Source organism: Sinohyriopsis cumingii, unplaced genomic scaffold (genome assembly GCF_028554795.1).
Source record: "Sinohyriopsis cumingii isolate HCF-2022 unplaced genomic scaffold, ASM2855479v2 utg002228l, whole genome shotgun sequence".
Lineage (NCBI taxonomy): Eukaryota > Metazoa > Mollusca > Bivalvia > Unionida > Unionidae > Sinohyriopsis > Sinohyriopsis cumingii.
In genome coordinates this window covers 1,121,383-1,141,175 of record NW_028316164.1, presented here as the reverse complement: position 1 = coordinate 1,141,175, position 19,793 = coordinate 1,121,383, and the positions used below count along the sequence as shown (strand labels likewise).

Genomic DNA, 19,793 nt, shown 5'->3' with positions numbered 1-19,793 from the left:
GATTCAGACACTTGAGCTGAGTACACTTTGATAGCAATAGTTTACCTTTCATGGTCACATCTTTAAGACTGAGATCAGTCAGACTGGTACACTCTGACAAATCCAATGTTGCATCATCAAAGTTACTACTATCCAGATTCAGATACTTGAGCTGAGTACACTTTGATAGCAATAGTTTACCTTTCATGGTCACATCTTCAAGACTGAGCTCAGTCAGACTGGTACACTCTGACAAATCCAGTGTTGCATCATCATCTAACTCACACCTAACCAGATACAGACACTTGAGCTGAGTACACTTTGAGAGCTATAGTTTACCTTTCATGGTCACATCTGGAAGACTGAGATCAGTCAGACTGGTACACTCCGACAAATCCAATGTTGCAACATCAAAGTTACTACCATCCAGATGCAGACACTTGAGCTGAGTACACTTTGATAGCAATAGTTTACCTTTCATGGTCACATCTCTAAGACTGAGATCAGTCAGACTGGTACACTCTGACAAATCCAATGTTGCATCATCAAAGTTACTACCATCCAGATTCAGACACTTGAGCTGAGTACACTTTGATAGCAATAGTTTACCTTTCATGGTCACATCTTCAAGACTGAGCTCAGTCAGACTGGTACACTCTGACAAATCCAGTGTTGCATCATCATCTAACTCACACCTAACCAGATACAGACACTTGAGCTGAGTACACTTTGAGAGCTATAGTTTACCTTTCATGGTCACATCTGGAAGACTGAGATCAGTCAGACTGGTACACTCCGACAAATCCAATGTTGCAACATCAAAGTTACTACCATCCAGATGCAGACACTTGAGCTGAGTACACTTTGATAGCAATAGTTTACCTTTCATGGTCACATCTCTAAGACTGAGATCAGTCAGACTGGTACACTCTGACAAATCCAATGTTGCATCATCAAAGTTACTACCATCCAGATTCAGACACTTGAGCTGAGTACACTTTGATAGCAATAGTTTACCTTTCATGGTCACATCTTCAAGACTGAGCTCAGTCAGACTGGTACACTCTGACAAATCCAGTGTTGCATCATCATCTAACTCACACCTATCCAGATACAGACACTTGAGCTGAGTACACTTTGAGAGCTATAGTTTACCTTTCATGGTCACATCTGGAAGACTGAGATCAGTCAGACTGGTACACTCCGACAAATCCAATGTTGCATCATCAAAGTTACTACTATCCAGATGCAGACACTTGAGCTGAGTACACTTTGATAGCAATAGTTTACCTTTCATGGTCACATCTCTAAGACTGAGCTCAGTCAGACTGGTACACTCTGACAAATCCAATGTTGCATCATCAAAGTTACTACCATCCAGATTCAGATACTCAAGCTGAGTACACTTTGATAGCAATAGTTTACCTTTCATGGTCACATTACTAAGACTGAGCTCAGTCAGACTGGTACACTCTGACAAATCCAGTGTTGTATCATCAAAGTTACTACCATTCAGATTCAGACACTTGAGCTGAGTACACTTTGATAGCAATAGTTTACCTTTCATGGTCACATATTCAAGACTGAGATTAGTCAGACTGGTAAACTCTGACAAATCCAATGCAGGATCATCTAACTTACAGTTAACCAGATCCAGACACTTGAGCTGAGTACACCTTGATAGCAACAGTTTAAGTTCCATGGTCACATTTCTAAGACTTTGCAAATCCAACATAATGTCACCTTGGTAAAAATAATCCTTAATCATATACTTGATGAAATCCTCTCCATTGTAATACAGATAGTACAATTTCAGACTAAGAGTCTCTTCACAGGCTTCCCTGACACAGTTGCTATAAAGTCTACATAGATTCCCGAAATGATATCTTCTGAAATAATTCAGATCCATATCTTCATCACATATTTCATATATCTTCTCATATATCTTTTGACAATGAATTGGGGAAATGCCTGCCACAAACATTATGATATTCTCATTTTCAAATACATCACCCAGTGTATTTAATGAATCTAGAAAAATGTTGCATCTGTTCTCTCTACAACATATGTTTATGGCTGCAAAAAACTCTTGTACCGTTTTGTGAAGAAAAGTCAGACATATTTTCTTCCTAAATATTCCAGGTGAGTCTGAATTTGAAAGAATACCCAAGTCTAGGGCTGTCTGAAACTTTGATAACCCATCGTTTCCAAGTAATTTCACAAAAGCCTGGTTTTCAAAAACCAAGGAAGTTTCTTCTGTATTTGTGGTCAAAAACTGACTCGCAACTTCACACAGAGCAGCCAGAAACTCCTCACCAAATTGCTGAACAAGTGACTGATTTCTTAGCTTATGAGTTAAACTGAAAGTTGTGCTTTCTAGTGGCCATGTTTTCAGCAAAACATTTTTCTTATCATCCTCTTTTTCCTTACTTTCTTGCTTCCTCCTCATAACCTCCATGTACCTTTTGACCATTACATTAAAAATGTCCAAGTACAGTTCATGAATTGTTTGTGGGAAGGATTTCTTCTCATACCAAACATGGACAATAAACAGCAAGATAAGTGGTACATGGATGAGACTTCTAATCAAATTATTTGACCTAATATCCACTTGAAACTGTTTTATGGCAGACTCATTACTGTAGTACTTATCAAAGATCCTCTTGGCAAACAACATACTGTTTTCATAGCTGAACCCCTGGAGATCCAGCAACAAGTCAATATCAGCAGATCTGATTAGATTTAACTGACCAATCTTCCATGGTCGAGTTGTGGCAAGAACTGTAAGGTGCGGATACAGGCTCCTTTGCATTATTTTTTGAATGAAGGATGATGAATATCCCATTTCATCGAGGCCATCCATAATAAGTAAAACCTTATTGTTCTCTGCTTGCCCAATTAATGCTTCAATATGAGATCTGTGTGACATACCTTGTGATTCATGAAGTGGGAATTGTGTGTGTACCACATCCATCAATGTTTTCTCATCTGAGATGTCTCTAAGACAGACATACAATAAAACATCAAACCTGAGCATCTCATCTTCATGTTTCAGACCATTTGTTTCAGATTTGTCAGAGACTGTAACATCATTGAGAAGATTTAATTTTTTCTTTTGGACAGAACACCAAGTATGCACAAATTTCCTACAAAAAGTAGATTTTCCTTGACCAGCAGGAGCTTTAACAATAATACGTGTTACATTCTTGCCATCTTTATAAAAAATCTGTCTAAAACTTGTGACCTTCTCCTTATTATCTTTTTTCTCATTCTTCCTCTGTTGAACAGACTCTTCTATTTCTTCTTCTATGACTATGTCTGTGTAGAAATCTTCAAGGTTTTTCAAGTTGACAGCACTTTCAAATACTGGGCTCATTGAAATCACCTGGACATGTTCATAGGCCTTAATTAGCAACCGTTGTATCTCTTGAACATCTAAAAAGAAAATTAAATTTGTGATCAATAGATTTATCAACACAAGTAACAACAGCTAAAGTGAAGAATTAATATTATCATCATCAAGATGAATAGCATCAGCAACAAGAACAACAATAATAATAATAATAATAACAATAATAATAATAATAACTGTGTTAATCAAAATCATCAAAGGAGTACAGAACTTTTATGATAACCCCAGGGCACTTGCCTTGCCAGTGTTATGAACAAGTGGGAGACAGGTTAATAATATAGCATGGTTCTCTTACTGGATAATAACTATAATAATAATAATAGCAGCAACTGCATCAGTCCAAGCCGTGATAAAGCACCCTCCCCAATATGAATTTCAGGGATTTTCAATTAAATGAAATAATTTTTAATAATGCATTGCTTGTTTGAAAAGACTGATCCATTTGGTAAAATGGAAGAGACTTTAATTAGGGTATTGCTCGAATACATTCACAATACTCATGATTTTACATTAATAGTTTCTTTTTTAACTCTACTTAATTTAAATTGATTCCTGAAATATATTTAGCACAATAGACAATGACTCATTCATAATTTCTTGAAGGAAATTATATCATGAATTAAATAGGATGTTCCTGCAACAAGTGCGACAACAGTTGCTAATATTGTAAACATGTTAGAGGAATGTTTTGTGGCAGTGATACAAATCTTAACACTTACAAAAAAGTAAATAGTCTGGAGAAATGTTTTCCTGTGCAAGTAAGTCCAATTAGTTATATATTAATTGTTAAATTTATTAAAGTTCCAATATTATGAATGTTTCAATATATCTCAATTTGTTTAAAAATTACTATTAATATGTTTATATACAGTTTATTTTCCTCAATAGCATTTATTTTATTTTTGATAATTAAAATGAAATGAAAGCTGTTCAGTTTGAAAACTAAAAAAGTAATCTAAAGTAGCCATTGACAGTAATGCATAAAAATATTATTAATGTTTCTACTTACAAAAATTGAAGTGGAAGTCTAAATTGGAGGAAGTATTTACCAAACTAACTAATTGCATCTCTTGGGAAGAGGCAAAAATGATATACCCAGAGCATGCTGAAAAAGTGGATAATTTTTTTAGGCAACTCAAATTTTATTAACTTGCACAGGATTGTATTTTTAAAAATTGGAGGTGACATCAAGTGAAAAAAAGTTTATTTTGTGATCTTACCTACCCTTCTAAAATCCCAGTTACATGTATTCAGTTTGTAATCTGTAGTAATTATCAAAAAATGTATTAAGAGAAATAGTTAGAAACGAAACCAATCACTTTTTATAGCCTGTTACTGGAAGGATTATTATTTCAATATTAATCCAGGCCACTCTGGGTTTATTGCCACTATATGTCATTGGGAAAGTTACTTGAAATTATATAGCCATTAATCGGTTTAATGTAAACTTAAGAAGAATCCAAACAATCAACCATTCATGTATATCAAAAGCCATCAATTGGTTACCTGTGTTAGGTGTTACATTTTACACATGAAATAGATAAAATAGTTTTTATTTATGACAACGGTACTGAAAGTATTTATTTAACTTTTAAGAAAAATTAACACGTATTGTGTAAATTTCAAGATAATATTGGAAAATATTACCACATTTAACATAGTGGCATTTTATCAGATAGTCGGTATAGTTTTTCTACAGTATCTGCAGTTTCATATTTTTTTTTTATTACCACACATTTACATATTGCTCTATGCAATTCTGATTGGTCCAAATTAGCCCAGGAAATTATTGTGCCATATTATCCTTACTGATTGGCTACAATCATGGGAAAAGTTTTGTAACCCCGCCTCTTGTTGTTTCTTGTTTTGATTAACATTCTGGTGGCCATTTTATTTTTTTTACTCACGAAAACAAAATGGCAAAAAATGGTCTCATCTGTTTCAATATAACCAATTTACCACCACAAGAGTATGTTATTTAATGTATAACATAAAAAATGGTAAAACCCCAAGACAATGACAATAATAACAAGTAAAACTATGCCCTGGTATTGCTTAGTTGATAACAGGTGTGTGTCATGGTGGGTTGGGGAGGGGGCGATACATCTGTAGCATGGAATCAACACTATAGATAAAGATGATTTAAATATCCACTAACAGAAGTAAATAAACTCACCTCTGTTCACAGAAGAATGATTACATAAAATAGTCTTCAAACTGACACAAGTTGATGCAATCACTGCATATTTAGGTGGTAAATATGTGTGGTAAATATGTGTAGTAAATCTGTCTGGTAAATCTGTGTGGTAAATCTGAGTGGTAAATCTGTTTGGTAAATCTGAGTGGTAAATATGTGTGGCAAATCTGAGTGGTAAATCTGTCTGGTAAATATGTGTGGTAAATCTGAGTGGTAAATATGTGTGGTAAATCTGAGTCAAAATTAAATTAGTTTGCATATTCTGCAGTCTACTGTTCCAAAATCAATCACTGCAAATATGAAGTCACAAATACATTACAGTATATATGGGAATTGCTGAATCCAGTGAACCTTCTTTCACATGAATATAGCAATAATATAATGTGACACTTTACATTGCATACACATGGCTCGTCAACTGTACTCAAAAGGATAGTGCATACAACAATGTGGCATAACATGCATTGGAAAAATGATTGTCTTTAAAATGTTTTGTTTATTCAGAAGAACACCTGTTCTTTGATTTATAGTTTGTAAGAAAAGTAGATTCTACTTTTAAATCTTAATACTATTTAAACTTTGGTTGGGACTATATTTTACGCATAACAATAGGTTTGTATTTATAAAAGTTAATAAATTGATTTGACAGAACCAAAAGAAAAAAATTCCTTTTAACTTTTCTGATGATTAGTATTTATTTCTTTGACTAGGTTAGAAAAAACTTGGAAAACCAAATCTGCCAAGAAGAGCATTGGGAATATATTGTACAGGACTTTCACCATGGCTCATTGAAAATGATTTTAAAACTATAGGTAAATTGATATAAGGATTGGATTCACAATACTATAATACTATAATGTAAGAGGCCTTCCTTGATAGTTACGATGTGGGGGTTAAAAATCCAGCTACTCCTCCAATGTAACTGTCATGGTGAACGTCTTGCACTGTTTGACTATTGGACACTGAACCATTATTTTTGGAATGATATAATTTTGTTTGTAAAAAAATTAGCCCCTGTAGATAGCCTAAAATGTTAATGAATACGATAAGAGATTTATAGAAATTACAATTGTTTAATCATCTGTCTGGACAATAATGATTCGGCCAAGTCACAATGAACTCACGAGAGCATCAAATCCAAGAGTCATTTATATGTCAAACAAAGTTACACATACTTTGCTTTGAATGTTGAATGTTTACTCAGATCACATTAGTCAATTTACATAAAAGATTAAGACCATGCTGTGGAATGTTACAAGCTTTAAATCGCTCATCACTGCTAGATTATTTTTTATGTTACGATACTATGTTGACATAGCTATTACTGTACTGATGGATAATCCCCTGTTCTATAAATAGCTATAATGCAGCCGATGCACTCCACTTGAATTCATCAGCTAAAATAAGGTTCTAAAACACAGTATATATATTTTAAACAAAATAACAATGAAAATTTAAAAAACTATAAATAATAGCATTTATGACAAATTAGTTACTTCTCTCTGAGTTTATATTGCATTATTTGCTCTGAAGGGGTGCAGGGAAATAGTATGTTACCCACTGAGTTAAGGGAATGCTGGGAAAAGTATATTATCTACTGAATCAATGGAGTACAAAGAGGAATGTTATCTACAGAATTAAGGGAGTGAATGAAAAAAGTATGTTATCTACTTAATTAAGAGAGTGCAGGGAAAAAAAGAAGATATTAATAATTAATATACTTGTTCTTCAGTACTCACTAAACAATGAAAGTATTTCAGTAAATACCAGTTTAATTCTCTTGAATATTTTAGATTAGGCCTTGTGATCTATGTTGCCACAGTTTTTAATTTTCACAGCATCAAACAACACTAAATTAATGCCTTAAAATCCTCTATTGATGCTACAATATTGTACCTGTCTACTTATTTCCCTAATCCCTTCAGGGATTTTAACTCTAGTGTTTTTTTTATTAGATCTTTATTGTTTATCATTGTCAAAATCTATGTGCATGTTCTAAACAAAGGGTTCTAAGGAGACATTTGTTATCTGGACTCAGATAACATTTGAATTAATTTTAATGTTAATCTGTTAAATCTAAATCAGAAAATGTAAATTTATTGCTCGGTGATACATTTGTCTCAAAAGTTGTTTCAATTTTCAAAGTTGTTTCTACTTGCATTTTCAATGTCAATCATTTTGGTCCCATTCACTGCATATAGCTGCTCTAATAAGGCATTCATGTTTCAAAGATCAGTGTCATTTCTTGAAGAAACTGTACAAATGTTTACCTTGAAAGTTGGGTTTTCCATGCAGATGCTTGTTTAGAATGTGGTAAATACTGTCTTAATTTTGTTCAGTATCAATGTTGTTGTTAACATCATTCCTCTAAGACTGATGATAATGTTGTCTAATTGAGAAATGTCTGTTTCACTGTTCCTAATAAATATAGAAAAGTTCCCACCACAGAAAATGATTTGACTTTGACCCATGGTCTTTCATTGACATATTTAATGACTGAGTCACCAATCAGTAGTATTTTGTAATGGAAATTCCCTCAGGTGGGTAGATTGTTATGAGAAGAATCCCTGGTATTGAAAGAACCACGAGTTCTGCTGCCAATATCAGTATAGTGATGCTCACCATTCAAAACATTTTTTGTGAGCTGAGCTTATCTCACCATTCATAACAATTTTGTGACCAGATTTTATCTCACCATTCATAACATATTTGTGACCTAGCTTATCTCACCATTTTTACAATACTTTTTGTGACTAGAGCTTATCTCAGCAGAAACAGTCATATGCTCTTCTTTCCCAGAATATTTTGGAAGTTAAGACAAGTTCTGATTTCTGGTGCTAGAGTTAATATCTTTCAGTGTACTTTTATTTCTGACAACTTTGTTTATATTATGATCGATCTTATGAGTTTCTGCTATTATTTATTTACACAGGTCAAAAAAAGCTATGCATTTTAATTGCTTTTCGTTGCATTGGTGATAATATTTCTTCACTTTTCACATTTCTTTTTTCATGACACTTTCAGTTTTTTAGTTTCTAATGTCTTCAATAATGATCAAAAACAGAATTTCATTACCAATGTCCACTGTTTGATGATTATATAATTTTAACGAAGATACTGTTACGCTTATGATCAATGCCTTGTCCATATCTAAAGTTTAGTTTGATATTCCATTCAGATATGCATTTTACATTAGAAACAGTTACAGAGTCAGCATTCCAAAGCAAAATGTTCTCCACCAGCATTTGTACATTTTTTTTAATGAGAGTAGCTGAGTAGCATAGGTAGTGTCTATATCACTTCTTTTAAACTATGTAAAACTGCTGCCTCAACTGCTTTGTCATGAATTAAGTAAAAAAGGTTCATAGAATCTTCCATATTAAAGCATGATGAGGGAAACAGTTTTCCTAAGATTTAAACAGTAGTCAAGAATCCAACTGACTAAATAGATTTAGTTAAGTTCCAGATTAACATGGTTTGAATTTATAATCTGGCCTGATTTGCATATGAATGATGGGTAGAAGACTGATTATTAGATTCCACTGTGACTAAAATCCACAATAAACTTTGAGTGTTGGCACTCTTATTGCATCCAGGGAGAACAGATGCAAATGCAGTGTTAAAAGTGTTGAAAAGAAACATAAGCTTGAGTGTTGGCACTGTTATTACATCCAGGGGGCAATGATGTCAAGTTGTGTTCAAAGTGTGGAAAGGAAAGAAAAGCTTGAGTGTTGGCACTGTTATTACACCCTGGGAGCGTTGATGCACAGCAGAGCTAAAAATGTGGAAAGGAAAGAAAAGTTTGAGTGTTGGCACTGTTATTACATCCTGGGAGCGTTGATGCACAGCAGAGCTAAAAATGTGGAAAGGAAAGAAAAGTTTGAGTGTTGGCACTGTTATTACACCCAGGGAACACTGATGCAAAGTAGTGTTAAAACTGAAAGGAAAGAAAAGCTTGAGTGTTGGCACTAATTCTGTAATTACATCCAGGGATCATTAATACAAAGTTGTGTTCAAAGTGTGGATAGGAAAGAAAAGCTTGAGTGTTGGCACTGTTATTACATCCTGGGAGCATTGATACACAGCAGTGATAAAAGTGTGGAAAGGAAAGAAAAGCTTGAGCATTGGCACTGTTATTACATCCTGGGAGCATTGATACACAGCAGTGATAAAAGTGTGGAAAGGAAAGAAAAGTTTGAATGTTGGCACTGTTTAATCATCCATGGAACACTGATACAAAGTAATGTTAAAACTTGAGAGGAAAGAAAAGTTTGAGTGTTGGCACTGTAATTCTGTAATTAAATCCAGGGAACACTGATGCAAAGTCATGGTCAAAGTGTGGAGAGCAACGAAAAGCTTGAGTGTTTTCACTGTTATTACATCCAGGGAGGATTGATACATAGCAATGATAAAACTGAAGGAAGGAAAGAAAAGCTTGGATCATATGCAGTCAGCATCGATTCCTATGTCTATCCCTACTCCCTGAAGAAATAAATTGAAAGCCACTATGATTGCTACACAAAGGAGCTTAGGTGGCTCAGTGGCTAAGACATGGCATTTCTGACCAGAATATTGTTTAATAATGTGATGTTACCAACTGTCAAGTCCTAGTTATACAGTGCTACGTTAGCTATACCCTAGCTATACAGTGCCACAATTTAATACAACCCTAGTTATACAGTGCCACATTAACACAATCCTACCTATACAGTACCACATAACACAATTCTAGCTATACAGTACCACATTAGCATAATCCTAGCCATCAGTGCCACATTAATACAAGTCTAGCTATAAAATGCCACATTAGCACAATCCAACAAAACAGTGCTGCATTAAGATAGTCCTAGCTATGTGGAACCACACTGGCTCAATCCTAGTTATACAGTGCTACATTAACACCATGAAACTGTACAGTGCCACATAAACACAACCCTAGCTATACAGTGCCACATCTGCATAATCCTAGCTATACATTGCCACATTAAACAAGTCCTGGGTACCTGGTATCCAGTGCCAAAGTTGTTGCTGTTTCTTGGTGCAAGATAGGCTATATATGGTGGCCAGTATAAATGGTTGAAGAAGAACCCAAGAAAACCCCAGTAAGAACCACCAACCCTGGGAAGCTACTTGCAGCTTTCTCACATAAACACACTGGCTAAGCCTGAGACTTGAACACATGCAGACAGAAGTTGAAATGGCAGTGGTCACTTAAAATGGCGAGTGATTTTGACCACTTGGCCACCTAAAGCCCCTCAATGCCACAGTAAAACAATCCTAGCTATGCAGTGCCATGTAAATTTAGGTATTTCCTAAAGAGAAACATAAAACAAATTAAAAATGCCAAATTAATAATACAGAATGTCATATTTTTTATATAAACTGTTCAATAAAAGCAACTGATGAAACACCAGTCTATATACTTACTTGGCCTTCTGGTCAGATGAGATAAAATATATGATACTGCACATGAAGGATTTTACACTGGTCCCTGTGATCACTGCCATTTTAAGAATTGAATAGAACAATTATGTACCACATGCTGAACGTCTCCCAATGACAGTGAACCTTTGGTGCCAAACGGACCAATCAGATATCACATCACCAGTATATCTAGGTTTCCAGAGTAGCATACAGTATACGGGGGCACTCACCAGTTATTATGTACTTTTGAGAGATTGACTTATGTAAGGTGAAGTTGTTTGCATTTAAAACAAGCAAAGTATAGAGAATGTTGACATACCTCTATCCTACATTAATGTAATGTGGATGATATTTCTCTGGATATTATACTTCTGGAAATTGTACATGATCTAAGCACACAGCTAACTAAAATGACTCTAGTCTAAAGTACACTATCCACAACAGCTATTAAAATAGGGAAAATGAATTTTGCCAGACTAGACAATATCAGCTTCTGAAAGTGCAATGAATGAATTACTAAATATATAAAATGTAAAAAAATGTATCAGCTCTTTTTTATACAATTTACCTCTGAAGTTCAGGAAGTGAAAATGACAAAGTGGAGCTTGCACTTTTGTTTTGAAAGGTGCACATCTGGAGTAAGGCCAAGCTGTATACTCTATAAAACATATTACACCCATCAATCATACACCAAAATAAAGAGAATAAAAGATTCTTTGAATTATACCAAAGATATACAAGGTCTTTTTTAAATAGCCAGTATAACCAGTGAGGAAAGCCAGGGAAATTCTTTTTCTTTAAAATTCTAATGTAAAATACGAAACTGTAAAGTACCACCTACGTAGTTGGTACAGTCTAAAGTACATCTTAAAAGGTACAGCAATTGATCCTTGACCATAAAATGCTGAGGCACAGATAAAAATCCAAAATATGAAAAAGACCAAGAGACTTAAACAATTCAAATTTGCAATTTTCTGCAATGACATTTAATTCTTCATCATTGAAGGCATATACATCAGGCCCATAGTTTTACAATGTAACACACTGACCCTGATATATATGATTTTGGGTGGTGGGGTGGGAGATCATAGATCTTACTGCCATAACATTAAGTGCCATGTAGCTCTGCTCCATATTAAGACCGTTGTACAGCTTTTAGTGTAATTACATACTATGACTTTTTCCATACTGAAGTACATCCAGGCACAAGCAAGTGGATGCATTTTTCAAATTCTATTGACTGCCATTCAAGTTGGTGGTAACTGAGGAATGCTGAGGTTGACTGAGGGATGCATTTTCTTTAATGAAACAAAATATCTAATCACATTCACCAGAATGGATTAAATCATGCCATCTATACTTTGGCTATTACTTGCACAGAATAAACACTGCTAGTAGGATGTAATTTTGAGGAGGTTGGGAAAGTGCATTCTGATTATGACTGGCTAAGTATTACTGAAGAAATATATTTTACTCTAAAACTTGGCCTATTCTTCAAATAAATCATAATAACTTAGTAGAATAGGTAAGTAGTGGAGGGAGTCAATCCTCTTACCCATGAGAAGGCCCAACACCAGTCTCCTAAGGTATGTGAGACAGCTTCAAATCTTGAGATATATACAAGCTGAAGTAGTGATGCCATATGCCATAAATTCCCAAGGCTGTGTCTCTGAGAAGACATTAAATCATACGGAAAGGCAGCCTGTTGAAATGCTGTTAAATTTCTCTCCTGGTCAAAATCACACCTTGTGATAAACAATCAGATCTCAGAGGTAAGCTACCACATGTTGACTGTTGTTTCATTTCATCTTGAGTTAGTTGCCTGATTAGAGAATAAATGAGATCTCACTTTTTCACCACCTTGTAATGGTGAACATTCATTTATTTATTTATGTTTATGGGTTTGGACTTCTACAATGAATATGCATCTTTCATTTGTATAGTGCATTAGTTATCCATATAAGAGATTTTCACTTAAGAATTTAAGTATTCCCATCAATAATCATCAGTCTTGGATGAATTTTATTTAATTGTGTTTAACGGAGAGAACTTGTTTATTTAATTCAATCATTCATTGGAATTAAAAAGTGTTTGGTTTACTTAGAAATTTAGCTGTCTGGAATTATTGTGAATTCATATAAAGACATGTTTGGATTATATCATCATGATTAATTAGCACTATTGATAGATATATCAGAATACTTGATATTTCTGGACTTCATAGAACATTTAGAACTGTTTAGGATTTCATTCACCTTATTGTAAGTTATTTGCCAAAGTCAAACCCAAGGAAACCACAACTTGCTGGCTTCCCAAAATAATAGCAGGAGGTGGGCACCCCAACCTGCTATGCTGGCATCCATATGAATTGTGGTTCCTGGAGGCTTGACCCATAAAGGAACATCTACTGTAAGCTAAGTGAGGATGTCCAATTTACTGAGTTGTGACCAAATATCAGTTTCTAAGACTGTTTGGTCCCATGTGTAATGCTTCCATAACCATTGGGACAAAATAATCATTTACAATGGTCTCAGTAACAGGTGACCAAGAACTATGAAATCCATTGCAACAATAGTGAAAGAAGTTTTGAGATGAGATGTGATTCTTTGAGCAAATAGAAGACACCACTGAGATTATCTTCAAACCACGGTCCTGAGGAACACAGGCCCTGGACCCTGTTCATGTGCATTTTGAACTCTGCCCCAAAATGGATGAGATGATGGGATGGGATTATACCAGATTTGTACTTTTTGACAAGGAATCCAAGGCAGGCTAGAAGTTAAACAATTGAATTCATGTCTGAACTTATAATATAACTCAACTGGTGCTTTTAGAGTATGTCAACATTTGCCCTTGAGCACTTCATTTTCAAATGTGTATAGGGCCTGTAAATCAGGTCTTTGTCTTCTGTGCCCTATAGCTGTCCTGCTTCTCTCCTCCCTGCTCTGAAAAGATTACTGAGGTCTGTGAAACTGGGACTGTGTGAGATTTACCTGCTTTTGAACTTCCACCACATACCCATGAAATAGTAGCTTCCATGACAATGGATGTAATCTGAGTGTGGCCTTATGATGCTCTTTGAGGAAGACAGAAGTGGAGACACAGGCGTCTCTTCCAACTAACTGATGATTCCCAACCATTCTTATAGCAAGTGTCCATTGTGGCTATGCACAACACATGTTCCATTGGAAAAACTGACTTATAAGCTTGCTCAGAGGACATAATGACATATGAAGCTTGGCTGCTTGCTGGATGACAGACATGGATACCAGGTCAAGCAAAGAGCATATATTGCAAGGACATTCAAGACTAATTGTGGCATGGCATTGAAATGTGCATGCTTCATCCATACTGAAGAAGGTTATGATATTTACAGGCCTAATACATCAGTCAAAGGATGGGACTACTGTACAAAATATGTGTCTTTTATAGTACACTTTATTAAATTTGGATGGAGAGTTCTGTCAACATGTGAGTCTTGTATCTGCCACTCTGAAGAGTGTACAAAGTCTGCCAACTCATAAAACTTCATCAGTTGCTTAAAAGTAGGCTGGTGTTTCTTTGCCAAGTGGAACAGGAGGAGGTGCACAAAATTCAGACAGAAGCAAACAAATGATTTCATTAGCTGTCATTCTGAGGACAAGTAAAGACACTGAAACTTGCGAGCAAGCAAAGAATGGGGTGATGAAAATGCCTCCTGCAATATTTGTTATGGTTTTGTTGAAGGTTAACAATGTCAGCTGTGAACCATACTGGGAATCTGTCCAATTTTTGATATATGATAACTTGAAGATGATCATTGTCTATTGCCTGTGGTCCAGGCAATCGTTTGGGGCATCTGGGTCTGACACATCACTTTAGCCAGTACCATAGTAGTAAGTTGTTACAGGCCATCCTGTACTTATTTAACACTGGTTGGTAATGGCATTAAGCTGAGTTGTATTCATAAATGTACCAGGCCTAATTGGATCTATAATATTTATAGAATGTGTTATGGTAATATACTGTCCTAGGTCCATAATAGAAACTGGGTACAATGGCACTAAATGTGCCAATATGTACCCAGGTACTCTGGTAGATGTTATATGACTAAAAATGTTCAAGATGAGGGATTCTGTTAAACTGTAGAATGTGTTGCATCAGGAAAAGGACATATCAAAAGCGATTTACAAAGTTTGAAAGAATAATTCTACATTGATGTAATACAGGATTCAGAATTTGAGGACTTTCTGGCCTTTCAGCAAAAGTTAAACATATGCGATATTGACTAGATCAAGTGAATATTGTGCATAAATAATTATAGGTTACTGCATTTGTATGGGAAAATAGGAACGAGTTTTTCAGAATGAATACTGCACGAACTTGTGAGTGCAGTATATCCTTCTGACAAAACAAGTTCATATTTTCCCACACAAATGCAGTAACCTTTTTATTATATGCTCATTTTTTTATTCAACCTAAGGTTTAATTATATAAACAAAATACAATTCAAGAAACAACGTAAATGAATGAATGCCGTATTCCAAACTAAATAAACAAGCGCAGATTTCACATTACAAAATGACATCATTATTAATGCACACATAACTCCACCCAGATAAATTTGAACTTAGTCGCGCGGTCGACATAACTTTCGAAAGAAAATGATGTGTTTAGTTAAAATTGAAATTTGCAGTCATATTGTGAATGACTGGGCATTGCAACAACTTTTCCATTTGATCTGGAGTGAATATATTTTGGTGTTTTGTTTCGATTCGATGAAAGTTTGTGATTTTGGACTGGATTCATCTGTGCAAATTTTACATGAAATACATCGGATTGAAGTGGCGTGGGAGAAGCGTGTTTACATCTGCAAATGTGTTTTGGTTTCTGTCACTGAATGTTTGAAATCATAACGTGTGGAAAATATGAAGTCTTTCAATTGCAATTTTCAAAAAGACGCTGTGGAATTTAATGTGTATTTCATTTTGAGTGCAGTAAGGAGGATACAATTGCACTTATCATTAAAATTACAGCACACTTTCGAAATGTGTAATCCAGATTGAAAACCTATGACATGACTCATGTAATTCAGATTTGGAGAATTAAGAAAAAACATTTTGAGGAAATTCAGGATGTAAAACTAAGTATATTTTATTTTGCCATTCTTATCCCCAGCTAAAGAAAACAGTATATGCCTTGTTATTGTAAGGACCTAATACATGATTTATACAAGGTAGCTAGCATAAATATGTAACATTGTATCAAAGCAAAATGTCAAGACAGCTGGGGTTTTTTCAGTCCACGAAACATGTTTTAGTTCATTCAGAAACAAGTAAACAACCACAACGTAAAGAGCCTCTTATGTGAGTGTACATGATTTGTTTACAAATCAAAAGTGCTGGCGTCTGAGTCCATTGTTTATTTACAAAAGAAAGCAGTTCCTTTATTCACGTGAATGCTATAGGTGTATTGTCGCGTGCGTTCAGTATCGGGGAATATTGAACGATTCTGTCAATGTAAAGTTATCGGGGAAAAAAATGAGCATATAATAATGTATCATTTTGTTTTTTTTCTTTATCCTCATACTATTCCACATGGATTATTAGGATTTGTGACAAGAACTTTAACAAACTGCAGATCCAGATAAGTAGCAAAAATAAATGTACATTTTCATATGGTTTTCTGTATTATGGCATGTAACATATAAATTACTCTGTTTCTGTTCAGATTTTTTCTGACTCATATTAGTAATAATGATGCTTATACCCCTCGGAAGGTTGACATGCATGAATTTGCAACAAAACAGTTCAGGTTTGCATTCAATAACTTCCCTTTGATCCGGTAACTGGGTAACTGATCATTAGGATCGACAAGTACACCGCTGACTCTTCATAAACATTTGAAATCTCTAAATGGCACCAAAATGGCCATGGTACTATAATGGGTGGGCTTCTGGTTTCTTTGGTTGTTCCTGGTATGCTTCCAGGAAGGGATATGTGATATTGGATCATTGTAAGTACTGACTAAAGAAAATGTATCAGGATGATCATTACATATATGGGGTTATAGTCAATGATACTACATAAAATGTAGCTGTATATGTGTGTTTGGGTATACAATTAATCTTAATGATGTAATACTTACCTGTTGTTATTGTGTTGCCAGAAATGTGCCGATAGCATTAAAATACTGGTACAGAAACATATACCCACCCTCATTGTAGGACTATCCAATAATGTAAGCTGGCATTTGTCTGGAGCACTTTTTGTGCTGCAACTATGAGCCCTAATGAAAATAGGCCTTCACTATGGTGTGCCAAAGGATGAATGTAGAAGGAAAATGAAGTATGTTTGTGACTTTTGTAGGATTCTCCATGACAAGTTAGATGGTCCCATGAGGTAGTAAGGGCCCATGAACGAAGGATCCCTCTCTCGATCATCAGGACAATCCGCTGCCTACCATTTCGGCTTCCTTGAGAAAAGGCCACATAGAACTGTAATGCCCTAACTAAGTATAAGAGTGAATCCTGATCATCCCTGCTATATCCCAAGAATGGCTTCTTTGGGCATCTGTGGGAAGGAGACTGACAATCCTACCTCTTTGTTAGACAACAGATGATTTAGGCTGCAACCAACAACATTGACCCTACTATAAGACCAAAGCCCTGATATCCACGGTGACATAAACAGGAAGAACAGTTTGCCACTTCCATGAAATGAATGTCACCGATCCCATAGGGATTAAGAGGAATTATAAGAAAACGGTGGCTACCAATCTGATCTTTATCTTGTGTGGCATTTATAAATGTATGCATCTGTAATAACCTTGTCTTAAACCAATCTTGTCCCAATAACAAAGGAGCTCTGATGAGCATTGGTTGATATTCACACATCAGTGACCACTGCCCAGTGACCTATGAATGCTGACTTTTGACTGGTGTTCAATCACTTTTCACTGACCATTATCTAGCCAATAACTATGTCACATGACTCAGATGTGTATGAAGACCTCTCAGATTTTACAGATCAAGATCTTGGCTCTCCCCACAAGAGTGGGTTGACCTACCTTTCTCCATTTCAAGGCTATGGAATCTAAGAGTGTGCTGCTCTTCACAAATGGGCAACTTGTCCCCATCATCACAGTACTGTGGACTTTGAGAGGATTTTTATCTCTTCCCTCATAGGGGTGTGACTCATCCTCTAACTTAAACATTTCTCCCTTGGTCCTAACCACAACAGGCACTGACTTATGGGTCCATGGGTCTTGTATGTCTGCAAAGAGACAGACTCCACATTCTCCTGAGATTGAGGAGTGCCCTTCATCAATGAAGAGCTAATCTTTTCATGAGGCCTGAGGGACTCAGATAAGGATCCAGTATGTTCTGGAGATGTTCTTTCCTTCTTAGTGTATATATGTGTCTACTTTTTGTAATGTCTCTGACCTCTTCTGACAATAAACAGCAGAAAGGACTCACATCTGTCCAATGGCAATTAGTACTTGCAAGGCAGGTGGAATGTGTATCACAATGGAATTTTTTAAGTCCACATTTTCCCCATCCCTGCCTTTACATAGATGCAAACTAGAAAATCTGAAAACAATTGACAATAATATCAAAAACTGATGATAATGTAAATGGATGGCAGGCCACCTGAAGTCAGATGCAATGAATGGTTCAAAACCAAAGAAACACATAATAATTATAAAGAGTATGATCACTAGAACATGATAAAGATGATTATGCTGGTATATGACCTGCTAAAATGAGACTAAAATGAACATATAGCAATAGTCAATGAATCATCATTCATCATATTAAATACACACTAATAGTTGTCAGAAATTACAAATCTGAGAAAAACAACTGTAACTGAAGTAGGATAGAAAAGGTACAATTATAGACTATGGTCCTGATCACTGCTAGGGATATTATTACAAAGGGCACTGCAGACAACTGGAACACATTTGTCTTAAAAGCTTAATAGAAAGCACCTAATACAATCATATATGCAATGGAATTGAGGGAATAATACTTTAACAATATGGAAAGCGGTATTTCAATGCCAAATATGACTTATACAATGCAAGCAAAGGCAAAAATTCTGTATAGCATGAAATTTACGACCAAGTCATAATGTCATCCTTGAAAATGGGGATGACTACAGTGACTGGATCTATGACATGGGGAGCAGAGTGGTAGGGTTTTTTTTCTTCCAGTTCTAAGCTTTCTACAACTTTCCATCTAATGGGAGAATGTAATTTTCATAATTGGATTTGCGTAATTTACATTATGGAAAGGTTAGCAGCGACAGTGACAGGTAAAATATTACTGATATTAAAATACCCTATGCTGTTGGTAAGGTGCAATTAGACCTGGAGCTGTATGTGATACCTTGGGTGGGATGGTTCGGCCATGTTTCTTTCATACCAGACAGTTCTCTGCCATAAGAAAATTGCTTATTGAGGCATTTGTCAAGTGCTGTTTAAAGTTACTATGCAGCTGATGCTAGTGCACAATAAGAATGACCACAGAAATTACATGCAATACCTTCTGGTCTGTAATTAGTCAGTGACTGAAAAGTGTCACATAAGCTTAAAAAAAAGTGGACACCAAATAAATGTCTATACAACTGATATCCATGTTTATCTTGTTTATATTCGTACAGTAATCAGTCAGTGATCATGAACATTCAATAGGTCAAGTGCATATTACTGAATGTACTAGTGACCAGGACAGGTATAAAAAGATGGCATCAACATGCATCTCTTATCACAAAGTTTTAAGTTTAAAAGAGCTACAAA

The 19,793-nt window shown here is 35.4% G+C and overlaps 1 protein-coding gene across 1 annotated transcript in view; it reads right to left on the bottom strand.

Annotated features, from left to right (window-relative positions):
* Positions 1–1,123: 1,123 nt before the first annotated feature.
* The window catches only part of LOC149770908 (uncharacterized), an 80,310-nt gene continuing 61,640 nt past the window's right edge, over positions 1,124–19,793 (bottom strand). Inside the window, exon 7 of the mRNA XM_089949006.1 lies at positions 1,124–3,414. Within this exon, the coding sequence (XP_089805132.1) occupies positions 1,124–3,414 (2,291 nt within the window). The remainder of the gene's footprint in view (positions 3,415–19,793) is intronic.